At 42.7% G+C, this 27,890-nt stretch overlaps 1 protein-coding gene across 4 annotated transcripts in view; it reads left to right on the top strand.

Annotated features, from left to right (window-relative positions):
• GRB10 (growth factor receptor bound protein 10) overlaps positions 1–27,890 on the top strand; it is an 807,319-nt gene that overhangs the window by 291,174 nt on the left and 488,255 nt on the right. For all 4 annotated transcript variants that reach the window (XR_013610607.1, XM_078688120.1, XM_078688119.1 and 1 more), the window contains one exon: positions 9,832–9,919. Coding sequence is in view for 2 of the 4 variants with exons in the window: in XM_078688120.1 (XP_078544246.1) it covers positions 9,832–9,919 (88 nt within the window). In the remaining 2 variants the exon portion in view is untranslated. The remainder of the gene's footprint in view (positions 1–9,831; positions 9,920–27,890) is intronic.

The raw sequence follows: 27,890 nt of genomic DNA, 5'->3' as shown, positions 1-27,890 counted from the left end.
CTTAAGAACTCCACCCCACCTCCACCCCCAATAGATGGCGGTTAGATTCCACTCTGCTATTACCATCTTACCAGGGCACGATGAAGTGGACAAAGATTGAAGCATGCCACATGACATGGGTGAGACCAACTCATCTGAATCTTTTTGTGACCAGCAAGAGGCCTACACACCTAGGGACCAGGAATGAAGAGTAGTAAACCTCCACTCTATAAATGGGTTCACCACATCATCTTACGTGTTGCCACTATTGCAAGCAATGTGCAGGCAGTGCAATGTAAGGCTGGGGTTGGTAGACAAGTGGTAAGCTGCTCATGCAGAGGAAGCAAGTCTGTCTCCTGTCGGAGTGCTAGAATATTGTTTGTTAGCCTGAGGTGCTTGGCTTGTTCTGTGCAGCATACGCTCATTGCACAATTAAGATGGCAGTTGAGTAGTACCTTTTTTGATTTTCTGCTTCGAGATCAGGGGAAACCCAATGAAGTCGTACTAGGCATTTTATTATTGGGCATACGCTTGCACAAAAGGAAATAAATTGATCTAAACTATGGATTATACTTTCAAATCCAGTGCACTAATCAGTTACAGCCTGGCTTTTCTCAGTCAGGATCCATTTGACTTTGACTGCAAGTAAAACTTGTTTGTATTTAGAATTTGTGGATCTGTCCTTCGACTCCTAATCTCAACTCGTGCATAAGATGCTGTTACAAATCTAAGGCACGTTCCTTGGGATTTTGTGCTGGACACCATCACGTACTACTCCTAGATCACATCTCTAACAACTCTATCTGACCGTAGCCAACAAATAGAGTATTTACTTGCTTGCCCAATCAAAAATAATTTTGGGTCTTGTCAAAAGGTAGGAAAAACACTTTAGTAATATGCTATGGTGCAATGTGTTTTCCTATTTTGCCAGATGCTTAAAAAAACCAAACTGTCCGTTACTGAACGCTATACAGGGACTGTAGTTCCCATGGATGTGAGCAAAACATGAAATATTTCCAGAAAATGTACATCCTTGCACAGAATCTGTGGGGGGCATGCTGATTGCGTCTTTAGGGGGATATGCTAACCGCTTTGTAAATAAAACAATGAAAGTTATACGGATTACCTAAATCGCTAGCAGGCAGTAGGTTGCAAGTTCTGAAGGAGACTAGTTTGGCCATGGTACTTCTTAGAGATGCCTTGTATTATTTCTGTCGAATTAGTAAATTGTTGTTCTAAAAATGTAGCGCCTCCACCAATTAAATGAAGATGAGTAAGCGGAGTCTTTCTGCTTCCTAGATTTTGAAGGATTGATGGCGGGTGGGTGGTATTTCCTGATGCAGGGTGAGCCGATACGACCCATTCTACTGGTTATGAAAACAAATGCAACGTTTAGTGAGCCATTCTGTAACTGTCTCGGGGCAGGGATCCACTAGCTAGAGGTACTATTGTAAAGGGGACATTCTCCCATTTCCATTGGTGCCTCAATGTAGTTCAGGGGGCTGAGAGGTGCCCCAGAGCACAGATACTTTCAGTATCCGACGTCCTAGTATTTGCCAAGTTCCTTAATGTGTCAGTGAAGACATTTTGCTAATAAACTATTTTCCAAAAGCTGATGGTATGCACACTTGGCATTTTCACAAAGCTGCAGTTAGTAGAATGTTTGCCTTTTTTCGTTGCTACAGTTAGCTTGACTCACTACGCACAGAAACTGACCTTGCCATAGGTCCAATATGGAGTTGAGGATAGTAAAGAGAAACCAGGAAATAGTTTCCCTCTTTGAAGGTTGTATACAATCAGTTTTTAACTGGAATGGAATGGAATGGAATGGAATTGGATTTATAGAGCGCATGGCTGCCCTTGAGCGTCCCAGCGCTAACTGGAGATGGACTTGTTTTAGCACCTTTCTCCTCAGGGCTGTCCATGCTGTACAACTGCATATAATGTGGAGTAATGCCTCCATCTGCTGTGCAGAATCCTCATATATTGTCTTTTTCACCTCCTGGGTGGCCCGTAGTCCCTTATTGATCAGCAGTGCGTTGCAATCCTTAACCACCGCCTCCTCTCGAAGTTGTGGTGAATCAAATACATTTACCCTATAGTGTTTGCAATATTGGTGTGTGTATAGATGTTGTCTGTGTCTGTGTGTGTGGGGGTGTGTAAAAATGTGGTTAACCGGAGACCCAGTAGAAGGTAGAAGCCGAAATACACCGGCCTGGGGAACAAATGTTAGTGTATTCTGGCACAGAAAATAAGCTACATTCAGGAAATATGGAAAAAAAGGTTGAAAATAACGCATGGACGACTGTGTCTGAGGAGTTTGTGTACCGCCGTAACACTGCAGTGGAAGACGACAATATTGGATGTGAATATGTATATTGTATTGTATTATAATGGCATTTATATAGGGCTCACTACACCTGACAAGGTGTCAAAGTGCTTTTTCGGTGCATAGCATGCTACTCCGGAACCCATAAAGGATTGGTGTTGAATTAGTATAGTGAAATATGAAAGTAATTTGAGTGGGAGATAGGTTAGTCTGTTATTTGGATTCAGAGGATAGCAGAGGGATAGAAGAGAGAAAAGGTTTGCATTTATATAGCACTTGTTACCCTTGATGGGGTGTAGAAGCACTTTTTTTTCGTGAGTAGTACACTACTCCAGAACCCATAAAGAATTAGTGCCAAATTAGTATAGTGAAATATGATATTTGAGAAGTGGACATGTTAGTCAGTTATTTTGATTGAAAAGGATAGTGGAGGTAGAGTGAAAGAATTAGATTTTTTGGGGGGGAGGTCATAGCAGTAGTGGGGGGCTTGCGATGAGTAAAAAGCGATGTGGAGGGGATGAGTCTGAGGGAAGAGTTTAGAAAGGCTTGTTTTGGGGAAGAGTAGGGGAGAGTGTAGAAAGGGTTATTTTGGGGATCATAGTAGTGGTGTGGGGTTTAAGATGAATGAGACAGTGGATGTAGAGGATATATTGATAGAGGTATAGTGAGACATAGGTTAGTGCATTGGAAGAGTAGTAGAAAGAGGTTTGAGATGAGTCAGAGTTGAGGTAGAAGATGTATTGAGAGAGGTATTAGGTTACGAATAGGGTAGTGCATTGGATACGCTGAATTAGAAGAAAGTAATAAATATATAGATCCATAGGTACATGGAAAGTTTACAGATGCATAAAGGAAGTAAGTATATGTAGATTAAAGATATTGATAGAGGTATATGGTGAAAAATACGGTAGTGCATTGAATATGCTTTTTTTTATTTGTTTTTTTCTTGGGAGGAAAGTAATATATGGATTCAAGTACATGCAAGGTATATAGATGCATATAGGAAGTAAATATAAGTAGATTAAAGATGCATTCTATAAAGTCTGGTTTTCAAATGCTGTACTTAAAAATGTATTTATTTAAAACCTAACTGTTCTACATGTTTATACCGAGCAATACACATATATAATAAGTACATATCTATAGTATACATACCTGCTTAGATACAGAGGGATATGCTGTATATTCCTGTTTGCTTATGGTGCTTAAGTGGGGAAGATCCAGTGCTTGAGTAGTTTTCTGAAGATAAGGTGGTTGTTGGTGTATCTTATGTTGGGGGTAAAGAGTTCCATATTGTGGCTGCTTGAACAGATCAGGATGTGCCACCCATGGCTTTTTCTTGTATCTTGGGCTTTTGAGGCGAGGTGCCACTCTAGTGCGGATGTTCCTATGATGAATGTGTTTGGTGATTTTATTCCTGAAGAAGAGCGGTCCCATTCCATGTATTACTTTGTTGGTGATACAAAACAGCTTGAATGTGAATCTTCTCACAACCGTTCGCCAATGCAGGGCTTGCAATGCAGGGAAGATGTGATATGCAAGAGTAGTCTGGCAGCTTAGTTCTGAATCAGTTGTAGTCTTTTCATAGTCGATACAGGTAATCCGTGGTAGAGGCTATTGGCGTAATTGAGTTTGGACAGAACAAGGGGGATGGTAGCTTGGACCTTGTTTGGAAATTCCAAATGGGGAAAGATTTGACAGAGTTTTTATAGTAACAAAGCTTGATCTTGCTAGTTTGTCCACTTGGGCATTCATCGATAGATGGCGTACGTTGTCGTTCTGAGGGTTTTTACTTCCTTCGATACTTTATGCAGTGGTTCCAGTTCATCAGGCCAGGCGGTAAGCAGGTCCTAATGTTTCCAATCGTCACACATGAGCATTTCCGTTTTGGAAGCATTCAATTTGAGATGGCTCCAAGTCATCCCTTGATCCACAACTCTAAGACTACTGAAAAATGGGAGTTTCCAATGTCTTTGGGGCATTCCAGTTGAAGGAGTATTTGCTTGTCATCTGCATAGTTATAACATGCGAGTTGAAATTGATTAATCCTTTCCGGTAATAGACTTCATATAGATGTTGGAAAGCATGGGCGGGATGATAGAGCCTTGAGGGACCCCAGCTTTTGCGGAGTATGGTTTGGACGAGGAAGGTGGGGTATGGATGACATTAGTTCTGTTTCGAAGGTAGGACGTGATCCAGTCTAAAGCAGCCCCCTCTATGCCGGCTTCATAGAGACTTTATATCAGTGTGTCATGGTCAACCTTGTCAAAGACAGCCGAGCGGTCCAAGAGGAGTAGCTCAGCAACCCCGTTGCGGTCATCTGTGTTCTTTAGGTCATCCCAGATGGCAAGGAGGGCAGATTCTGTGCCTCTTCCCGGACAGAATCCTGTGTAGCAGTCTGAAAGTATGGCATTGTCTTCAATGAAATGTGACCTCTGGGCGAATGCTGTTCTTTCTATCATTTTGCCCAGGAAAGGTCCACTTTTAATGGGTCTGTAGGTGTCCGGTTTCAGCGGGTCCAAGTTTGTTTTCTTCAGTAAAGGACTTATGTATGACTTTGAGTTCTTCTGGAAATATTCCGTTAGTTAAGGAATCGGTGATAATATGCTTGTATATGTATGTTATAGTTGGGACCTAGTTTCCATAGGAAAAGCATTTTTTGACTTGCTTATAACGCCGTTTGATCAATCTTCTTAAACTTTTCCAAACAATTTGACCTCTTTATTCCAGTTGTGGGTAGAACTTTTTAGGGAGATCTGTCAAGCGGGCGCCGAGAAAAGGGGGGGGGGGGTTAAAAAGTGTTTCTCAAGTTCGTTCCCATAGAGATTGCAGCCCGAATTGCTTGATGTAATTGCACCAGATTTGGCAGAAAGGTAGCTCTTGCTCCAGAAATATTTGTGTTTTGGTGTAAATCTGTGCAGTAGTTTTGGAGATATTAAAGGAAAAAAAATTGTACATCTGGGTGGAGCCTAAGCAAATGATCTCATGGTGATTGGCTGTCAATATTTCAACCAGGAAGTGCTTTCAGCCATCATGGACCAATATACATGATAGCACCCCAATGAAATGTATTGTAGTCAATGGCTGGTTTTGAGGGCACATAAAGGAGAACCTATAAAGGGTGATAACATTTTAGATTCACTATAAATCATTTGTTGATGGTACCATACTAATTTTAGGGTTTATGATGTGTTCTAAATTGATTTTACCCTATTAAAAAACCTTGTGCTGAGATTTCATGAATCATGTTTGAGAGAACTGTTTTTGCATGATTTCCCATAGAGATTATGGAAGGTGCTCCAGAGGCTAAAATGAGAGGATATTTTCTGTAAATCCAGTCCATCTTTCTCAGCCATATGAGAATGAAGTCTGACATTCTCAGTAAAACATCTACTTTCAACAGAAGCATCGGTCAGTTGATTCCAATGTTGCTGCAATTTGAGACCCGTCCCAAGCCCACAGCTGTCAAAGATCAAGCCTAACGCAGACCGGTATCAGCCCAAAAAAACAGCCTAAAGTTGCAGCCATCATATTATGCAAAAACAGCCTTCAGGAAACATTCTTAGTGTAATTATAATTTCTTTTCAATATGTGTTCAATGGGCACCAGTGCACTTCTGCAGTCATTGCCTGGGTGCCCTGGTTGGATATTCTAAATTGACAACATCATAGTTTATTAAATCAAACACCAGCAAAGGAAAAGGAGACGGTGGGGGGAAAAAAAACAGCACAGCCCCCTGGCTCCTTTAAGAATTACTTTACATCATGGATATTCACAAACATTTTCCCAGGAGCCACAACTTGTGGTATGACCGATGGCTGCACTGATGCCAGCAGGGTACCCCTAACCCCACCCTTATTTTATTTGTACTTTATTTTCAGGACATGGGGATTGAGTCACTGAGTCCTCTATTGGCAGGCGCAACATATCTGTTCAGATTGCGTCCAGGCAAAGTGCAAACTCCTGCTTACTCTTGAAAGCCTCTCACTCCTATAAGAGTGAGGTGGACGGGGGGGGGGGTGAAGAGCCCTCTCGGCCAATCTGATGGCTCTAATTTTTAATGTGCGTGTAACAAGAGGGAGAGACTAGGTCGCTAGTCCGTGTCCCCGAGGGTTTATATGTGATTAATCAAAGAGGACTTGCTTAAGTTTACCAAAGTGTTGCAGTACTCTAATTAGTTCTGTCACGGGCACCTTGTTGGTGTATTCATGAAGCCCTCACCCACCAACCTAGTTGGTGGCATGCTTCATCATCGGGCCCACCCAGTGACACCTAGTATGTCCCGGGTGTGCTAAGACGCCTGATTACAGCGGAGCTGGTATATTGCTGAGAGTGCAGTGAGTGAGGTTGAGTGAGTTGTGATTTAAAACGGCTTGGTGGTGGTCCCAGTACCCGAGGGTAAATTAAATTTTAATAACTGGGCCGTCACCAGCGGTTAAAAGTAAGGCTACAGGACGCGTGAGGGTGGCGAGTTACTGCCCCCTGCGTCCTTCAGATGGTCGACATGTTTCTGCCAGTGCCTTAGAGTATTCTGGCTTTCCTCAGGACCGTTTTCTAAAAGTTGTGGTGAAATATAACTTAGTGTTGTGGTACAGACTGTGTGATACACTCACTAAGGCGTTTTTCTATATGTGAGAGTGGGATTCCCTTCTCATGCATACCTGTACAAACAAACATTAATGACAAGGACAAAACATTTATAGAGAGAGTCTGTAGTCCATTTAGACATATGGTCAACAGTGCTTTGGTGGCCGGATCTATAGTGCAAGGTGAGAGGACTATAGTCTGCTAGGTGTGATGGTACTGGTGGTGCCATCAGAGTGAAAATACGCAACTAATTAGGAGCGTGGTGTGGCTAAAACACGAAAATCACACTGTAAGGAGTTGACTTAGTGTGGCAGGGCGCAAGTAAATTGTTCTTACGCTTTGGGTTATTAGCCAAGGCTTCCTGGAGGGAAGCGGTAAGGGGATGACCCTATGCGAGAAAAAGAGATAGGCTGCAGGGGTTAGGGACCTGTGAGGAAAGAAGCGCTTACCCAGTTTGTTGTTTGGAGGCTTGTCAGGTTGGTCATACTCAGTCTTTCTGGTCAGTGCCTGCCTTGTACCTAATTTTTAATGGTCATGCCTGCTGGACTTCTGCAATCTTCCTGTGAACCGTACATTCCAGATATGTATACATTTTTGAATCCTCTTTTTATTAGTGATATTGCAACAATGGTAACATTTCACTGTCTCATGCACAAAACATTACACCATTAGACGATCCGGTTATCCCGGAATTCCTCCCCTCCACCCTCTCCCCTGTGCTTTTGGAGACTTCCCCCCCACCACCACACGCACACACCACCCACCCCCAACATCCGCTGCCATTTCTTGGCCCCTGCTTGATGGTTCACCCTGAAACATTCTAGGAAGAAGCCGAGGTAGATTAACTTTTTGGAACGTTTTTGTGAAAATTTGTCATAGTGCCAAAGTTTTTAGTAAAACCAAAAAAAAACTATTTCTTGTGGTAACTATGTCCTAACTAGATCCATATGCCTAAATGTGTGTGTATATAAAATATATATATAATAAAATGGCTATCACTAGCTCTCTAGCTATATCTCTTTAGATCGATCACTCTATATCTGTCTCTCTCTAGTAGAATCATTGAAAACTAGCTGTTGTGTTTAGGAACACACAAACGTGTTAGGGTCGACCACCATGAACAAAAGATCTAACTGGAGAGTTACGTAGTTGGCAATTGAGTTAGGTTGTGTGCATTCATACACAACTTGTGAATTTCAGTTATTTAACATGTTCGAACCTCAAACATTACTCCATTTTTAACTATTTTCTCAGTGAGTTTCTTCTGGCATATTTTATGATCTACATATACGATTTGCATTGTGCAGGGTCAGACCATATGCCTAACTTACCTTGGCCACACAACCCTCACAACCCTTGTGTTAGGCCCCGTACCTTCAGCTGTATGCAGTGGAGTTGGTTGTAGGCCATGCGCCGCGTTCAATGTGTTAGCTTCCAAATTTCACACAGATTAATTGAACAGCACCACGTTTATTAGGGAAAGCAACTCTAATTGCCCTCCCATTCATCTTTGGTCCCATCCTGCCGTATCTGTTGCAGACTTGTCATAACCAGAAGCAAGCTAAACCCACTAAACCGCTGCCAAAATTTGTCTAGATTCATTGAACAGTGAAGATTGCAGACTAACACTTCTTTCATCCTCCATATTATATCTGTCCTACTACTGGGCCTTGGTGAAATTAAAAGAAGCAAAAGCCGTCTAACATGCTAAGGCTGTCAAAGCTGGTGCCAATCTGTCCCATTGGATCTGCACAAAACCTGAAATAGAACTGGGTGTAACTTGCTGCTCCCTGCCACTTTTGATGCATATTATCAAACCGTGCTAAAGATGTAAGTAACTAAAATATGATTGCCCACCTTTTACTCTCCCCCCCCCCTCGTTCAATCGTGGATTGGTTCAAAACATGACACCAAAAATAGACCTTCCTTGCGCCTGCCAATGTTAACCAAATAAACACTCTTACCACCACACCCCGTGGATCTGTACATACTCGTACTGAAAAAGGTAAGTGATAAGTCCCTGCCTAGCTTTGTACAGATCCATCAACTGTGCCAGAGGTATTAGTATGTCAATATGTTTTACCCTTATCCTCCCTTTAACTTTGCCCCCTCTTCCCCCGTTGGATCTTCATGAAGCCTTCTATACCTTCACCGGTTAGAACTGGCTAGCTGCATGCCACCCGTGACAGTTTGATCAAACAGCACCAAAGTTTTAATCAATTAAAATGTTATTGTTTGCGCCCCCCCCCCCCCCTTAACTATCTATGCCCCATCCCCGATGGATTGGTACAAAACTAGACATATCAATAGAAAACAGACCCTTCCTTATGTCAAATTATGCAGATTCATCACAAAGTGCCAACCTGATTAGCAAAAAACCCCAAAATAAAACCTGTTTTTCTGCTTATAATGCATGCCACTTGAATTATGATTCAGTGGCCGCAGCTTTTTGGCTTAGTTATGGATTCACTGAATTTGCAACACAATCCATCTGCTCCATAGTCTGCAGATTTTAATGAGAAATTGTTTCTACCTCAGATCAAAAGTTTCTAAAACCGTGGCATATTGTTCGTGCAAAGTGGAAGATCCCTAAAGGTTAATTGACACTTTTCAGTTGCTTATTTCTGTTTTTTGCTGTTAAATTGGTACTGAAGTGAAATATTTGCCCAAAAAGTATCACCATGTGATCAATTACGGAATAATGAAATGATACGATTTAAAAAATGTGCCTCCTAATGCTGCATAATTTGGCTCTTCTTGTCCCAAAATGTGGTAAATCCTGCCACATAATTAGTTTCCCTGCCAAATAATTCCAGTGACCTTGTTATAATAGTTTTAACTGGAAACCCAATAACGTTTATATAGCTTGTTGTCACTAAGTTGCTAAATCTTGTTAATTTGGCTTGTCAAGTGATTGTTTTATTTTCTGTTTTCAGGACAGTGTGGAGAAGACTACAGTTCACACTAAAAGAGACTTGGAGTCTGCGTTCATAGAACGTGTCCGTCGTATCTCCTTAACTCAAGGTAAGAATGTATGCTAATAATTTCTATGACTTGATCTCCATATGCGATGGGTCTTGTGAGTTGGACATTTTGAGAAGCGGCTGGGGGCAGTTGGTAGACCTTGTTGGGAGAGGGAGAAGGATCCTTCCTCAGGAGCTGATCATGTAGCATTTTAGCCTTTTCCAAGTTCATATTAGGCATAAGAACACTGCAGTGGCAGCAAGCATACGATGCCTGGAGTCTCAACACCTGCCTGCAGGGGCTGTGGAGTGTGCCCACGCCTGTGCTTCACTGAGGCTGTGTCCACATGAAAGTACAGGGCAGAATCCTGCTGCATCTGTTAGTGAATAGCTAGATGGAATTGTGAGTGGAGGGAGGTGGGTTCTGCCTAACCTCATGGCGATGACTCCAGGCTGCCTCTGACCCTCAAAATGCCCTGTCTCCATCTCTTGGTCGGAGTAGCTGGGGGCATGGGCTTGGTCAGCGAGGGTTTCTTTATCTCTCCTTGTATGAGTTTGAGGAAGCTGCTGGTGTTAAGGAGGGCAAGTTGTAGGTCTCGTAAGTACTATTCTGGCTGTTTCAAATTAAGACATTTTTTATTAATATTCAAAACGGCTAGGTCGATCGACCCCCGAATCTGGAGAACTTGGTTCGGGTCTTGGTAATGACACTGAACATCCTGAGAATCTGGGCAAATCACTTAATCTCCCCGTGCCTAACAAAAATGTATGTGTCCTCATGTAATGCAACTGCTGTTATGTAAAGCGCTCCAATACCCGATTCGGTATAAAACTCTGTTTTAAAAAAAATAATAATCCTTTTACTGGGTGTAGGGTGTTCAGCCAGCCATTCATTGACTGTGTACTCCTGCATTACTCTCATTTTTGTAAGTCCCACATACATCCTATCTTCATGGAATGCAAGATTCAAAGAGCAACATTCTTATGACTGTCCAAATCTGATTTTGTTTTTCATAGTGGTGGTCCTGAGGAATACAAAACTGAGCCTGGCCATCTCCTATGTGTATAATATGACTGTACTCCCCAAAAAGATTAACACATGTTTTATACTAGAGTTTTGTGGACGTGTATTTCTAACCTGACTGGGGGTGAGTGGTTTAAAGGTTTCAGCACTCCGTTCATCATCTTGTTGTGTTTGCTAAGTTTGCAAAGGGTATGCCCAGACATGGATTCAAGTTAGCTTGGCTGATGAGGGGTGATACCTGAAACCGATCCCAGGATGGATGCTTCCGGTCCAGGGAGGACCTCGCCTTGCACTTCTTGCTGGACTGTTACCATGAGGAGCAGGCTCAAGACTGACTTGCGTATGGCTGGGTTCAAACTGGGGTGGCATAGTGAGCAAAAGAAGGATGAATTAAACCCAGAGCTCTTGACCCTCTTCAATCTTTACCTTGAACAGTTAGCTCCTTCCACATGTATGCCGATGATACCCAGATCTACATCAAAATCTCATCTCTAGAGGAGATCTACTCTTTGAATGAGGCCCTAAAGCAGATGGCTTGCCTGCAACCAGCTCAAACTAAATGCACAAAAAAGTGGAGTTCCTGCTAATCTCCCCCCTAAAAGTGACATTGACATCCGGGAATGGACCAAGTCGATCACAGCACTAAATTGCACACTGACCAGAGTGGAATCTGCCAAATCTCTCGGAATAATGCTAGACAGCAACCTGAATATGCGAGACCACATGAACTCGATTGCTAAAACTACCAGGTTTCACCTGAGCTACCCGAGGAAACAAACTTTTCCTTGATGCCTCGGAACCTAAAAATGGCAGTCCAGGCATTAGTTATCTCCAGAATCAAATACGGATGCTTAACCCTTTCAGGCCTGCCCAAGATCTACACGGCCCCCCTAAAAGCTTGCCTCCACGCCGCCGGCAGACTCATAACAGGCGCAAACAAATTCAACCACCTCTTTAAGGCGCGGAACTGGCTTCCTCTTGAAGCCAGAATCCAACTCAAACTGGCATGTATCACCCACAAAGCGCTAAACACGAAATCCCCTGCACAGCTCACCCAGAACATCATGGTTTCTGGAGTAGCCAGAAACTCCCAGCCCGCTAAAGTATTTGTGCTCCAGCCACCCCACTTCTGAAAGGAAAAATACTTACAATTGTGCTTTCTGCGGGGCCACACCAAGAATCTGGAATTCGCTGCAGTCTTTCATCAAAAGAATTCTCTTGCTGTCAATATTTAATAAGGAAGCCAGAACCTTCCTAATGGGCAAGTTTCTCCCACAAATTATGCATTGCACACACTGCTCAGTGGCTTTGCTTATTTATGTTGCCACTAGAGTTAGGACTGACTGGGTGCTAACCATCTTGTATTGACCTTTTACTCCCACAAATGTTATTGCTGGATTTCTCTGAATTTTTGTCTGATCATTGTCTACACCCTGTTATTCCCCAAAAAGTTCACTTCTTTCTACCCCATCTTTTTGTTTTTCCTTTGACTCTTTCATACTTGTATACAACTTTTTAACCCTGTAAAGCGCTCTGCTACTCTAACGGGTTACGTTTGCTCTCTATAAACTATAAAACACTAAATAAATAAAATAGACAGTTGAGAAGAATCTGGACCTGTTGTTTGACATATCTTCTATTTCTACATATTCAAAGTATCTTCCACTTCATTTGATTATTCCCATCCTACACTTTTTCCATAGATTGAGCTTTATTAGTGGATTATGTGAGCTCTTCAGTTTTCATTCATCAATCCCCATTGAACTACATAGAACATTGTGCAGTATACCTGTCCATTCTGTATCCAATACTGCCTACACCCTTGTTCTCTGCCCTAGTTTCTGCATTCCAGTTCTGCTAGGCCTAATTCTTGTTGCTTATCCTCTTTTTGAACTCTTACTATGGGATTTATCGAATAATCCAGATTTGGATTTTGAATGCATAATCAAACTATATGTTCAGTCTCTTGTAATCGGTTTTATTTCAATGCTGGCCTTTGTGATTTAAATGTGTTATTCGGTCCATCATGGGAAATGGGATTTTAAATAGTTAAATTTTGTTGATGCTAAACACGTTAAATGTGTTCTAACTGCTCTGTACCATCAAATAGATGTAGAATATTTTCCTTTAAGTTGTGTAAATACATTGAAAATTGTAGAATGTTGGTGAAATTAAAGAAATGTAAGGCAACACATCTTTCAGATGAGCGATGATCCAGCAATGTGAGAAACTGGGCATCTCATTCTACTGCTTTTTAAACAGTGCAGTTTTTCATTCTATGATGTGCGGTGTAGCCTAAAAGCAGTGGGGACGAAGGATTCGGTGTCTCTAATTGGTAGCCATTTTGAAATGTATTGTTCTTGGAGTTAACACAAACCAAGTTTGTTTTTAAGAGGTTTCAATGTTTGCCCTGTTTGAAAACCTACAACAGTGCTGCAGAGGAGGGGTGGTGTTGTAGCCCTTAAAGTTTATTCTTGATGCAATTGATATGCAGGGTGTGCTATACATTGTAGGGTAATTTTAAAAAAAAGTAATTGCAGGTTGTATGGAATTTAATGGCAGAAGGCTTTAGTCTGGTAGGGTTAGTAGTTTGGAATTATTTGTGATGTTGAGTTTTACAATATTAGTGTTCATTGTGAATGGCTCTTTCTTGGAAGGTTATTGTAAAATTTGAGGGTTTTTTCCCTACAGTATGCGCACAAAGGTTATGGTCCCAAGATTGTGCTTGAAGTCTGGCGTACTGTTCATTTGTTACTACTTTGTATTGTATGGCTTGTATAACATTGTTGGTTCAATGGAAGGTTAATAAAAGAGATAAGATGGCAGTGCCAGCTCTGGTTGCACCCCTGCCCGTACTTCTAATCGGCTCATGATACTGTGGAATGTGCTGTTCATGACTGTTTTGGTAGAGCAGCTGCTTCAGCTAATGAGGCCATACGTTGTTCAAATTAAACCGTTCTCTTCAATAATTTTAGCTTGAGTACTATATGCTAATATTTCTCTTCAAGGCACACCTTGTTATCTAGCGAGATTGACCATGTAAACCTACCATAGATATTTGAGTGCAATAAACGGGTCTCCCAGACTTCAGTTTGCTGCCAACAATGTATTGCTGTAGACCTACATTAATGAAATGTCCATAATTGCCAGCAGACCACTTTGAAACCACCACAGGAATTGGCCTGACCTACCCTTGGCAACAGCAAGCAACTAGAGTGGAACCACTTTCACACCAAGCCTTTGACATTGTAAACATTGGTTAGAAGGGTAAGCCGACAACTATCCTAGGGGCATCTTCTGGAAGAGTTTCAAAGTCTGTAGAATAAGTCATAATATTTGGAAACTCACTATTTACTTTTGAGTGCACTTTATACCAATTATTATTATTATTATTATTATTATTGGGACATTTGTAAAGCGCTGCGTTACGCACACCGGCGTGTCCACGCGCTGAAAGTGAGAGAGGCAGAAAAACAGGGGGCAGAGTAACTTACTAGTCAATTACTTCGTATAGAGGTGGGTTTTTAGATTCGCTCGAAACCTCGCTTCTTCAGGTTCCAGACGCAAGTCCACCAATACCTTTTTTTTTTTTTTAAGGGGCTTATGGGAAAGGTCAATGATGTGGAGGAGGTGGGTAATGGTGGGATATGCTGGCTGGGAGTAAGTAGGTGAGATACAAAGGGCAGTTGATGGAAATAAAGTCTATAGCTTTATTGGCATTTGGTATTTACTTATTAAAATAAAAATGTGCTTAATATAACTATATGGTAATTCGACCCTTTTTAAGAACTATAAATAACAGACGGAAGGTGAAGTCTACATTGCCAGGATTCAGATTTGATAGTTGCCCCCAACTCCTAGACCTGTGCCTTGACTCCTTTACATCAGCTACCAATGCCGAGAGCCGTCTGGGTGCCCAGCCATGGAAGGGACTCATTGTGGGTTTTCAATGGCGACCTGGAAGCAGAAGCTGGGTAACTGTTTGGACGCGGACACTGCCAACCCCCAAATGTATCTGTTGTGAATGGTGGAATGCCGTGTACTGCATTGCACAGCAAACCTTTGCCAATCCTCTAGAATTGACGGCAAACACGTTTTTGTGTCCCCTTGAACATCCGGACTTATTCAAGGCTGGAAAAATAATATTCATTCAATGAGTTTTGTGTTATGCATTCATAAGTAAGGAAAGAAAAGCGGACATAAACAGTTCTGTAGTCGGCGACAGGAAACCATGTTTTATATTTTCTGGACAGTCACATTTTCAGAAGCTAAAACTCAAATGAACTACCTTAAGGGCTTAAACAAGAGAAGATGAAATCCGCAATTAGTACAGTGTCGAGCACATTTCATAAACCTAATAAAGTCATTTCCATTTCAATATATTAAGAGAATAAAATGCAGTTAAGTTTTACATAATTGTTCACCCAGAGACTATTTGCTAGTCCGAGATGCCTTAGCCCCCACACAGTAAGTGGTCATCTTGAAACAGTGACAGTTGGTAGCAAAGCTCTAACTTCACTCACTGCCTCACTTTCTCAATGATGGAATAAATAACATTAAAACAATGTATATTTCTGTAGATGGCAGAAACTGGTGAAATCCTGAGACTTGAAGATCAGGACTTTTTAGGTCAAAGGCCTCTGCATAATACCGAACATTACAGTTTACACAGCTTTAAAGTATGTGACTATCAATTCTGTATGTCAGACACTAATTTTTTACATATATCAGTAGGTTCACAAATGCACTAAAATTCAGCCAACACTGGTTTCTTCTCCGTGTTCAGGCCTTTTCAAGGCTCAAAAAATAGTAAATGTATTTGAAACTCTCACCGCGTCAAGGGAATGATCTATATTCCAGACTATCTATGGTGCTTGAGGAGTTTGGCAGATGACTGAAATAACCCATTAAATAGTACATCCAGTTCTACATTGTGAAGTAATGTAGATGCTGGGTTTAAAGAAATGCCAGTCACAGGTCAAAATTCAATCCCATAATTTTCTAGTAGATTTCATTGTGGGGAGATCTAGCACTAGATCTATATTCTTATAAATTGATCAGAAGTCACCAAATTTGCATTGGTAAACCTATAGACATCTAAAAAGTGGCATATTCAAAATGATGAGGTCCTTCTTCATGGGTATTATTACAATAAATAGGCTATCTAATTAAGAACTATTCATTATCTCAATTGCTGAAGCACATGCTTTAGTTACACTTATAGTGTGTTCAGTTATGATTTTCACCATCTTGTAATGAGGTCCTTGGTTCAGGCTGTCCCTATCACAAGCAACACAAGACTTTAAATAATATAAATAAATAAATTACACACTTGAACACCATGTAAATTGGTCTGTAAACTGTCAGCTCTCGTTTTTAGTTAAAAAAGAAAAATATTAAAAATAAAAAATTCTACTTTTCACCAGGCTTTTAGTTTAAAACCATGGCTCCATCTATTTTTAGCCCTTGTTGCATATGTAAGAACTGCTCTAAAAGCTCAAAGAACTTGTTCTCCAAAACTAGGCTACTCTAATTGTTATACAGTAAGTAGATCAGTGTTACTCGGACATACCAGAATCGAGCGCACTGACTTACTTGGACATTATTTTGAAAATTAGCTAGTGATTAATCGACGGAAACCCCCTTTTTGGTACCCGTTTAGATATTGCCCAATGGAATCTGTTATTATTTCTACTTCCAAATTGTGCCTCCCAATGCCAAAAACCCTTGAGCTCTACTTACAGAAACAACTGCATTAGATGCAGATGTACTTAGTTATTGGACTTTGGCCAGAGAGGCTTAGTTTGACACCCTAAAGGGAAAGCTGTAGGCAGAGTTGAATAATTTACACCCTTTGACCACGAATAATATCGGGGCTCCTCCTCTGTACCCAATGTTAGAAGACCTAAATTTGCAAGAGATTTGCTAAAGTAGAATACTGATTAATCCGTTAAAGAAACCGTTACATCAGAGTTAAATTAAAAGCAAAGAATTTAGACTTGAGCACTTGGCAGCAAAAGTTATAATTGAATTGGTAAAAGGATTACGTACAGCCATATTTGGAGAGTACAAACATTTGTCAAGTAAAGATGAAGTTCATTTCCATTTTTTACTCGTTTGATTTGGGCAAATTCCAAAAGAAAAGGAAAACAAAAATAGCAGGAAAAGTTTCTCCTCTGTAGCTATTATGAGTCTTGCAAATATTTTGTGCTATTGCCCAGAGTCAATGGCAGAAAGCTGCCACTTTTGAATACCTGCTTTACATAGCTTAGACTAGGGTATGTGCCTCAGTAAAGTGACACACACGCATTTTAACTGCACCGATTGGGGGTGTGTGAGGGGCACTGTGTTTAGCAAAAATCTGAATGGAGATATGAGGGGCACTTTTGCTGAGTGGTAGTGAGAGAATCCAAGGAGGCAGTCATGGGGACTGGGTGCGCCAAGAGTGATTGTCGCACCGGGCTTCACCAGCGCTACTGCTTGCCCTGGTTTTAACTAGTTCTTCTTAAGGGAGCAGTTGCACTTTTTAGGAAAGTAAGGGCAATAGGAAGAAATTACTGTGTTGTAGAAATGTGCAAATTCAAAAGTGACCACAATGGAGAAGGAAGGCCTCGGCTGAGGGATTCCTCTATTCATATTATTAGAAAAAAAAAACTCAAACGCTCTGGTCAGCAACTACAAATAAAAGCCTTTCCTGGTGTGCCGATTAATTTTTCTCTTAGGATACTGATCAGATAGGACTCCTCCATTTTCCGATATCTTTTGGGTTCAATCTGTGACACTCGGCAACATCTTTACTATTCTGTCAAGAGCTTTCTGGGCTGCCTGTATCCAAGTAATCTATCTCTTCATCTGCTCTCTGGTGCTGTAGGTTCTTGGCTTCCATTCGTCTGGTCACCCGTTCTGGCCCAGGTGCTCTTTTTGACTGTCTGGTACTGAAGTTTGGTCGTGTATTTTGTTTATAACTCTTTATGCTGCGGTTGAGGTGCCTTTTCTGCTTGTCCTGTGTGGAACGTGCTCAACCTCTTCATAGCGCCTCTGCTCTTCGAAACGTTGAGGCGCATCGTTTGGCTGGACACCACTTTTGTATTGGAAATGTGACTACTACATCTTGTATTTCCATACCATCTTGGCTATTCTCCATACAATGAAGCATCCACGCCATATTTTATAAAGATATCTCGAATCACCATATAAAGGAATAAGACCAGAAGCGAAGTTACTTTATAAAGTCATGGAAAGAGGTGGTTTGAACTCTAATTTTAACTTCTGTCTGGAGACCCTGCCAACTTAAATCTTTGGTCTTCTGCTCCTTCGTATGGAACAGATCGTAGGGTTGCAGATCTGTAACATAAATGTGGAATCAAAACTGTGAAAACAAACCAATAAATAGCCTGTAGAGACTCACCATTTTAATTTGCAACCTCACAAACCTGCTATTCAAGCGAAAACCGCTCAAAGCCTGAAAGGATGGTTTGAAGGGCAGTTTCAATGCTCCAGGGCAGGGTCCTTGCCTTTGTCTGCGGACTCTGGCAGTTGGCATGGTGATGTCACAATTCCGCTGTAAAACTTAAGGTGGTTCATTAGCTACACCTTTTTCTATCTACAAGTTACCAGATTTTTTACAACTAGACTGGAATATTCACATTAAACCATTTTTAATATTTATTGGGCCATGTTTTTTCGACCTTTTGTGTTTAACCCCTTGGCTGTGGCAGGAATTCCAGCCCGGTACTAGACATTCCAATCGCGGGCGTGGTCGTGACGGAACCCAGCCGTCATGCGCACAGGCCACCCGTGGCTCATGACGGCTGGATTCCGTCATGAGCATCGAACGGGTTAAAGGCGCTAGGGTGGAAGGTGATCCTTTCGGAATGATCTTTTGGATGGCACACAGGAGGCATAAAACCCCATTAACCCCAAACTTTAATTTTGCAGCTAGGGTAGAGGAATCACTTGCCCTCCTTGGTCAATGTCTTGGCAAATAAGGCCGCAGGCTCCACTACCGGTGGTGTCCTTCCACCCATTCCTTAAAGTTTCCGCGTTTCTGCTGTGAGAGGTCCATACTTCAGAATATTACCTATAGGCCTTGGATGTCATTTCATTGTCTCCCCGAGGGTAGCAGCCGCTACCACGGACCTCGCCCTTGTGACCGCTAAGAAGGAAACGCAGTGCCAGGAATAGAAGTGAAACTAGCTTCCACTTAATTTACTTTATTTTCTCTGCCAGAACAGGAAGATTTTAGAGTACGCATCGCACTGCAGAATCTGTTCATTTTGAATAATAAACACACCATGAATCGGTGGTGTGACACACCTTTTCAGATGCCCCCAGTGTGCGGTATTGTGCAGTTTTAATGGTATTCATATTGCTGTAACAGCAAAGCACACTTTGAAATGAAGCCGGGCTCATTTGTTTGATCTGTGCCAGATGAAGGAGGCACACAGTGCTAGGTAGGTCCTGTGCATGACAATATGTGGCAGGTATAGAGCTACTCTGTGGTATGGCCAAGAGTCTCCTGCACCCATACATCATTTCAGGGCCCTATGCCTGCAGCAGAATTTGTTTGCTGCTGGTCATGCAGGAGGTATTGACCCAGTACATCAAGACCAGAAAATTGCAGACCATACAGCTGATAAACAATAAGATCGGAAGCACTACATCAGGACAGCTGTCTCCAAGTTAAGTTAAAATGTGTATCGCTACACCTGGGTTAATGTTTGGGGACAGGGTTATGTGTGCTAGGGTACTGAATAGGGTACTGGGTGCAGATTTAGGGGAGGTGAGTTCTCTATGGGTACAGGTACAGAATTAATGGAGCGGGGTAGATGGAACAGGGTGAACAGTTGGTAGTACAGGGTTAATGGGGGACGGTCCTTCTCCTACCTCGCCGCCAAGACATGGAACTCCCTCCCGAACCACCTCCGCCTGACCCAGGACCACCTCGCCTTCAGGAAGCAACTCAAGACCTGGCTGTTCGAGCAGTAGCGGACCCCCCCCCCCCCCCCAGCGCCTTGAGACCCTCTGGGTGAGTAGTGCGCTATATAAATGCATTGATTGATTGATTGGGTAAAGGTATAGGAATCCGAGTGAGGGGTTTTAGGGTACAGAGTTTAATGTTGAGTACAGGGTTAAATATGCTGTATGTGGTGTGATTATGTGTATATGTAAACTTACCTGAAGTGTAATGTTTCTTATGTAGTGCCTGTGAGTTATTGATGAATATAGGTTACTTCCGACGTGACACAACATACACTACTATAATACATTTATAAACGGCGACATTTTACCACTACCACTCACTCTATTGCAGCAACACTTTATCACATTTATTCACATAAATTAACCCAAGTGTATGTTTTTTTACTACGCAAATTGTTTCAGGTAGCTTTAAGTCAAGATGGTACAAGAGACCATACCAGGAGAAGATTTGACTCCAAACATTGTGTAGGATGACATCATAGCAAGGTTCCACAGAGAGAGCAAGAATAACATACCCCCCTATATAAAAAAAACAATGAAGGAACGAGAAAGAAGAACCGAAGATGAGAAAAAACTGAGGAAATAAGAAACATGAAACCATTGGAAGAAGAGAGCAACAGGAAAGGATAAGAGAAGCAAAGAAGAGAGGCAAACCAAGATATAAGAACCATCCTCCCTTCTGTACACAAGAAAAAGAACAAAATAAAATGGTCAGAGAAAAGGAGAAAAAGAACCACGAGTAACTGCCCCAAAACATACCCACTGGTCAGAACAGGAATGCAAGAAGGCAGAAGAGGGATAGACCAACAACTCAAGACTCCAGGATGTGGAAAAGGAGAGGAAAGCTCAGAATCCACACGAGACACCAGAAGAAAACATTACCAAAAGAACAGAAATGAAGGAAGAAAAGAAGGAAGATGAGGAAAAGTAAAAAGATAATCCTCACCCAAGTCAAGCACCATAATCAATACAAAATATAAAATATATTGTAAAGACAACAGTGTAAATATAATATTCAATATAATAACCTACCTAAAAATGAAATTTGGTCCCTTATCTCTGTAGGATTTAAGCAGTAACAGAAGGGACTTGCACATGTAGAAACAACAGTCCTTGTAAAATTGACATTGTTGAGGTTGTGTGATGTAAACCAAGATATGGATAGGGACCCATATGATGATATGAAGGAAACTAAAACACTTGCATAGCTCCCAGGAGGAAGATAGAAAAAAGTTGTTCACATGTTAGACGTGTACGAGAGTACAAAGAGCAGATTGGACTGAAACCCTCTGCGATTCCCGTGTAAAACTTAAAGCAAGCATGGACTCTTGACGGCGTGTACCATGATTCTTTTTTTTTTGTTAAACCGTTTTTATTGCAGATCCAATCACATAGTATGTCAATCAGGAGAAACATCATTAGTGTGAGATCCCCCCTCTCGTTATCATGTACCCACCTATTGTACACCGCCTTTCAGCCCACAACCCGGAGGTCGGGCGGCAAAAATCACAAATCGGTGAAGTCCTCACAATCGGCAGTCACTATGCGTTGCATTTGGGGTGATCCACTGTCTGCTTTCAATTTTTGCCCCTACCCCTCCCCCTCCCTGTAGTGTCTATGAATGATCATCCCAACTGCACTACCAGTAAGGAGATTCCCCCCGCTCCCTTCAGATTCTCCCCTCCCCCCCAAGCGTCATCAATCGATCCCGGTCAAGAATGTGGGTCTGTATAACTGCAAGCAGGAGGTCTTAATCGCCTACTGTGTGAGTGTGACTGGCGGTGGTGTTGTCGTCCCCTGTACGTCGGTGGCATCAGTTGTCGCGTCTCTTTAGTCTTCTCCCTCTTCTAACGTGCTATCTCGCAGTGCCTGCACTAAGAGTTCCCATGCCATAGCCGCCTCCAAGGCCCGCTCGTCTGCCCTCCTATGTGCTAACTGGTACCTAATCGTGCTCTCACTCGCCGCCCATTTCAAAAACTCAGCGAGCCATCTCCGATGTGTTGGGCCTGTTTTCGATTTCCACCCTTTAGTCACTTCACGTTTGGCCAAGAGGAGGCCCATATCAATGAACCTGCTCGACATCTTCTTTTTGGGTGTGTGCGGGCACCAGTGTAGAATGCTGACGGCCGTAGTATATTGAAGGTCCCTGTCAGCAGCTTCGTTCAAGGTGTCGCCAACGTCCCTCCAGTATTCCTGTAGGTGGGGGCAATCCCTGAGCATGTGTGTCAGATCCGCCCCCAATGTATTACAGCGCGGGCAAGCAGACTCCTTCACGGCGTGTACCATGATAGCGTGTACTTACATGGTGTATACCTAGGGCCCATAAACCAATTGAAAAACAAAACTAACAAAATGTGTACGGCCAACCCTCGCGTAAAGGATTGTGACTTGAAGATCGAGACCTTCCCCAAAATGTAAAGGAGGTGAGACATAGTAAAGTGTAGTAACTAATATACTAAAAGTAATGCATTAATTAATTTGACTACTTGCATATAGGCAGCACTGGCACACTCTTAACAGAGTGTTAACAGAGCCTGACTTCCATGTAAAATTACAAGCACTGTTGGACAACAAAACCAACAAAGTATTTTTCGTTTTGAAGTATACATTGTACTTTACTCTCAAACTCTTCAAAAATGTGAAAAAGTAAAGATCGAGATTCAAATGAAGTAGCCGCAAAAACCAGACGAGATCCAGTTTGAGATAGGCATGGCTAGATACCACATGAATCACAGCTTGAATGGTGCAAAGAAAAATACACCGCACTAAAATGTACCGTCTGTGCAATTCGATCACGCGGAGAAGAGAGAAACTGACAGTTCACCAGGAAGGAAAACTGTAGATGCAGCAAAGCAATAGAATCTCCAACTGCTCAAACAAAATGCCCCATGCCATTGCTCTTGACTGAGAACGCCGCCTCAGGGCACCATACACGGGCAGGGTTTTTATTGGGAGAAACTGAGGAAAAACACCAGTAAAGTCTCAATGCGACATGACCACGACATTCGAAAAAACTTTATTGTCCCGCGATGAACAAAACGTGGTTGGCGCAAAGTGTAATAAGCTGGAAGCTGTATAAAATATCAGGAGGCTCCAAACGTAAAATGGCGGCACGCACTGGCGATGCTTGCCAAATGGCTCCAGGCACGCTGCTGCTTGGAGTCTAAAGGCAGCAATGAAGACTGGAATGAAGAGCAACGTCCCACAAGACTTTCTGGCTGATCCACGTGAAGGAGTGAGTAGCTCGTGTCCAGTTTGAATTTAGAATCGCTGCTTGGCAGTTTTATTTTAATCACGCTGTAGCCAAGGCAATTTGCGTGTGAAAATGCACTGACACTTACATGTGAAAACGTACCAAAACAACTTCATCCTCTGCCACAGACGACACTTTCTTGAGGCAGGCGGAGAGACCAGGCCACCCCAATACACCCATCTAGCGCCTTAAATGTATACCTCAACGTGTGACACTACCTCTTCTTTTGGGTTTGGTACAAGTAATGCACTGACAGAGGCACGTAGAACTGGAAACACGAAGAAAAACCCACACCTAGACGAGAGTAAAGTCTGTTGGAAGACGTAGCTAGTTGACAGACAGATGTGGGGCATGTAGCACGTCGCTCAGCAAAGACACATCACCACACAAATAGGTTGCACCCACAAGCAGTCACTGTATACTTAACTACTCAATGCGCTGTTGCTAGCACCACAGGCATAACAGTATAGGCAGGAAGGCTCTTTGAAGATGACAGATTGCCCACACTGTAGGTAGTAACCCAGAAAAACATGTACGTCGAATTACTCAGTCCACTTGAAGGCGCAGGAGCTGTAGAAAGCACAAAAATGTAGAACAGAGCAGGGCCCTTCGAGTGGGACAGGCATTGAAATAGTCTCCTTCAAGGCTTGACTGGCACACACATGACAAAACACACTTCTTCACCAGCCAGTATACGTCGATGTGTGGCACTGTAGACCGTAATACAGGCTTACCCTCACTGAAGGCACAGCACCGGATGCAGATGTTGTTGAATGGCAGGCTTACCCTCCCAAAAGGCACAGCAGAAACGCGTAGAGAAGATGGGGAGTAGACTCCCATAACTGAAAGGGCAGCTTGTGAAGAAGCACTTCTCCAGACGCACAGTAACAACTGGCAGACAGCTGTGGGCGACTGATGTGGAGGTCACTGGTGGGGTCAAAGATGCCAGTTGCTGTAGCTAAACTTGAGTTAATGTTGCTTGAGATTTGTAGAGATGAGGTTTGGGTGAAAGACGCAGGTTCGCTTTAAGATCGTCGCCAAAAATTGTAGTGATTGAGTCCGGTACGCATGATGAATTACAGGTAGCTTTATTCAAGATTGTACAAGAGACCCTACCAGGAGCAGCCAGCATCCTGCTCAGCCCAGCCAACTGTGAAAATTTGACTCCAAACATTCTGTAGGATGACGACATAGCAAGGTTCCACAGAGATAGCAAGAATAGCCGAGTCAAGATACAACACAAATACATCACCATTCCTGAATCTTAAAAACTCCACACCACCCTACCTTGAAACCTAAAAAGCTCCTACATGTGCCTTTAATTGTGGTACATTGAAAATACCTTATTTCAGCGATCAATGTGGTGTTGTAAATTCATTGTAGTAGTCACTCGTAATGGTATAGCACAATTTTGACTTCAGATGTTGCCATTGGTGTAGTCACAATTCTGCAGGGACAGTCTCTGGCCTGGTGACTGGAGAAAAATCTTAGGTAATCTAGATTGGACCACATTAGGAGTTACCAGCCCCATGAGGATTGCGAAATTCATGGTAAATACAAACCTAGACTCTTAGGCTGCTGGAATATCTGGGTAAGGCTACTGATGTCCCACTTTTCAGCCATTATTGTGGTGGAACCAAGATCCAGCGGTGGATGTCCTGGAGATACATCGGCCCTTTGGCTGATTGATTGCTGAGGATCACAGTACTGTAATCTTTTAATTTCTGAGTTGAATAAACTCACTGGGCATGAGACATTAGGAAATGCATGGAAAGAGAGGAACAGAAAGTAAAGATTGCGGAAGAGAAAGGTGGAAACCTGGGAGAAAGTGGATGATGTGCAAGGATGAGCTAAAGTTTTTTTTATTTTTTTTAACGATTTGGAGTATCAAAGCAGCATCGTACATCAATCGAGAACAAGGCATCACGCAATACACCATCCATGCATACTCCATACCCAACTGCAGTATTCTACAATCCCACAACCATAGTTCCCCACCCACCACTAGAGTCACACTCCTAAATTAACACACCAAAATGAATTTGTCCCAGTGTGAATTTTTGCACTCCTGTAACGACCCGATTTTTAGAACCGGCAGCTCACCAAACGTGGCTAACCCAGTCGTCACGCAAATCCACTCTTTTCAGGTCACTATTTACAAGATACTTGGAGGACTCACCTGAGAAGGTGATTCTCATAGCTATTTACAAGCCTATACAATTAAAACTACTCAGGTCTTATCCTATATTTACCTCATCTTGTTCAATTTAACGTCTTTCGACTTTTAATTTAACGTCTTTCGACTCATCTTTCTTGTCTTTCGACTTATTTAATTTAACGTCTTTCGACTTATTTAATTTAACCTCTTTCGACTTAGTCCCTAACTCTTGGGATCGATATCACCTACGCTTCCCGCTGGTGAACCTGTTGTCTCCCAGTGGGGTGTTCTATGTGGGTCGGCGGTACACCTAAGGTGCACCGACGATGTGTACTATTCCTAGTTTAGAAGAGTTCTAATTATCTTATTTGGGAGTTCTCTCCTACTAAAAACCACCCAGTCCTCCATTTCTCAGTTACCTGCTAGAAGGGAACTCCTCATCCTTCTATACGACAGCACCTGGTTGAAAAGAAAGGTTAGTCCTATCATGGAAACAACACTCAAATATATGTTTTGGACATATCTTTATTCTACATTTAAACATAATAGCATTAGCAATCTAGACATGGTTTAAATTAGTTATTATCCATTACCTAAAACGGGAAGAGAATGAATTATTATATGTGTTCTACACTAACTCAGACCGCCTCCCCTTGTACGTGCGTCTTTCCATCTCAGCAGCGGAGCTGATCCCTCTCTCTTGGGTCTTCACTCGCTCGGGACTCTGCTCTCCCACTCTGGCTCACGAATACACGTCTGCACCGCTACGCCTCGTCTACGCTGCCTTGGTTCCGAAACTCGAACCCTCTTCTGGACTCAGTCTCTGTCTCTACCACTCCTGCATAGTAGCGTTACAGGATTCTTGATCTCTTCCTCTTTTCATCGATGTTAAGAATGGGTCACTAGCTCTTGGACCAACTTCATCTGTCTGCTCCACACGTTGCTCTCTCTCTGTCTCTACTTGCTCTCTGATAATATATCTCTCCCTTTCTCTATGGAAAATTCCAGCCTTAGGCCGACTCCCACCGAATTCCTGTACCAGTCTCCAGCCGCTTACGTCGTCCGCAGTGGCCACCTGCATGTTGCGTCTACCACTGAAGAGCAAAATACGTTCCTTCGATAAGGGCCGGTCTTGACCGGTTCTCCACTAGCGAATAATAAGTTAGATTCTAAACATTACCTTTGCTCTGCAAGCGCCTCGGACAGACGAGGCAGCTATCTAAAATGGACGAGGCAGCTATCCAAGATGGCTGCCCTATGGTTTTCGGGCCTACAGGCCTGACTAACGGGAAAAAGGCACTAAGCCCTGTCAAAGCGCATAGTTAAGCCCTATAAATGAATGAAAATGTTACTAAGACTGAAATAGTAGTAGTAGATTATAGTCCCTATTAGTCTAAGAATAGGCTAAAAATTACCCTGGCGTTACAACTCCTCAAATTAAAAGTGAGTCCGCTGTAACCTGCCTCGGGAAGCTACCACATTGGGTACATACAGCAAAGTGTAGGATCATAATCGCGATGGGCTTATTAATGAAGCTCTAAAACTATCGGATTGCCAGGGTTAGCTACCTTAGACTGGGGACCTGGATTTTTCAGACTGCCCCCAGTACCTCCCGGACCCTGGCGACTTCCATTGAGCCACGCCTCTGTCTGGCCTCCTGGTGCAGCACTCCACTTTTTTCAAACCCTGTCCAGCTCTGAAGTTCCTTATGCCAAACTGCAGTCTGGGTTCTCCTGGCAGCTTTCAATTTTCTCATGATTTCCTTATTTGCCAAAATAAAAGCCAAGTCCTGGAATCTGCTAGTCACCTTGGTTTTCGCTGTGTGGGTGAACCAGCTCAATAACCAGTGCCCTGGGGTACAGGGAACCTCTCGCTGTGTAATGTCAGTGGCTGTGTTTGTGATTCCCTCCCAGTAGGCCCCAAGTGATGGGCAATTGCATAGCATATGTAAGAATTCTGCTCCCACCTCTCTGCATCGTGAACACGCCGCTCCGAGGTTGTCAAAACACGTATTTTCTCCGGGGTAAGGTGTGCCTTATGTAAGATATAGAAATTGATTGGTTTAAATCAGGTGTTCTGTGATACCAAGGGGGTCCATTCCAACAAAGTAGCCCGCTGGTATGGTAATCCCTAAGTCCTCCACCCAGCGGGTCCATAAGCGGTCAAGGAGCTGTATTGTATCTTCCCTAATCATCCTATACAAACAAGTGACCGCTTTGAAAGTTCTGGAGGACGAAATTATATATTGACTGCTCTTTTGGGGAGTTGGCACAGACATGCCCGCAGCTCAATGTTTCCTAATTGTAGCAATTACTGCCCTGTGGAGCAGAAAGTGTCCCTGAGGCACTTCAAACTCCAAGCCAAATTATTCAAACCGGAGAAGCTCCTCCGTGTAGAACAAGTCCCCCACTCACACTCTCCTGTAGTCTTCTAGTCCGTTATTCTCCACCATCAAGGGTGAACTACACTTACTGATTATTTTAGTGGTTATAGTTCTGTTGGGTCTGGAGAATCCTGTTTTGTTACTCAAGAACAACTTAACACCTGATCAGAGATCTTCCTAGGTTTTCACAATCATGACTGTGAAATAATTGCTCTGCTTCAAGGGGGTGAGG

Source organism: Lissotriton helveticus, chromosome 4_1, assembly GCF_964261635.1.
Source record: "Lissotriton helveticus chromosome 4_1, aLisHel1.1, whole genome shotgun sequence".
Classification (NCBI taxonomy): domain Eukaryota; kingdom Metazoa; phylum Chordata; class Amphibia; order Caudata; family Salamandridae; genus Lissotriton; species Lissotriton helveticus.
The sequence above is the reverse complement of the archived record's forward strand: the minus strand, read 5'-3'. Positions and strand labels throughout refer to the sequence as shown.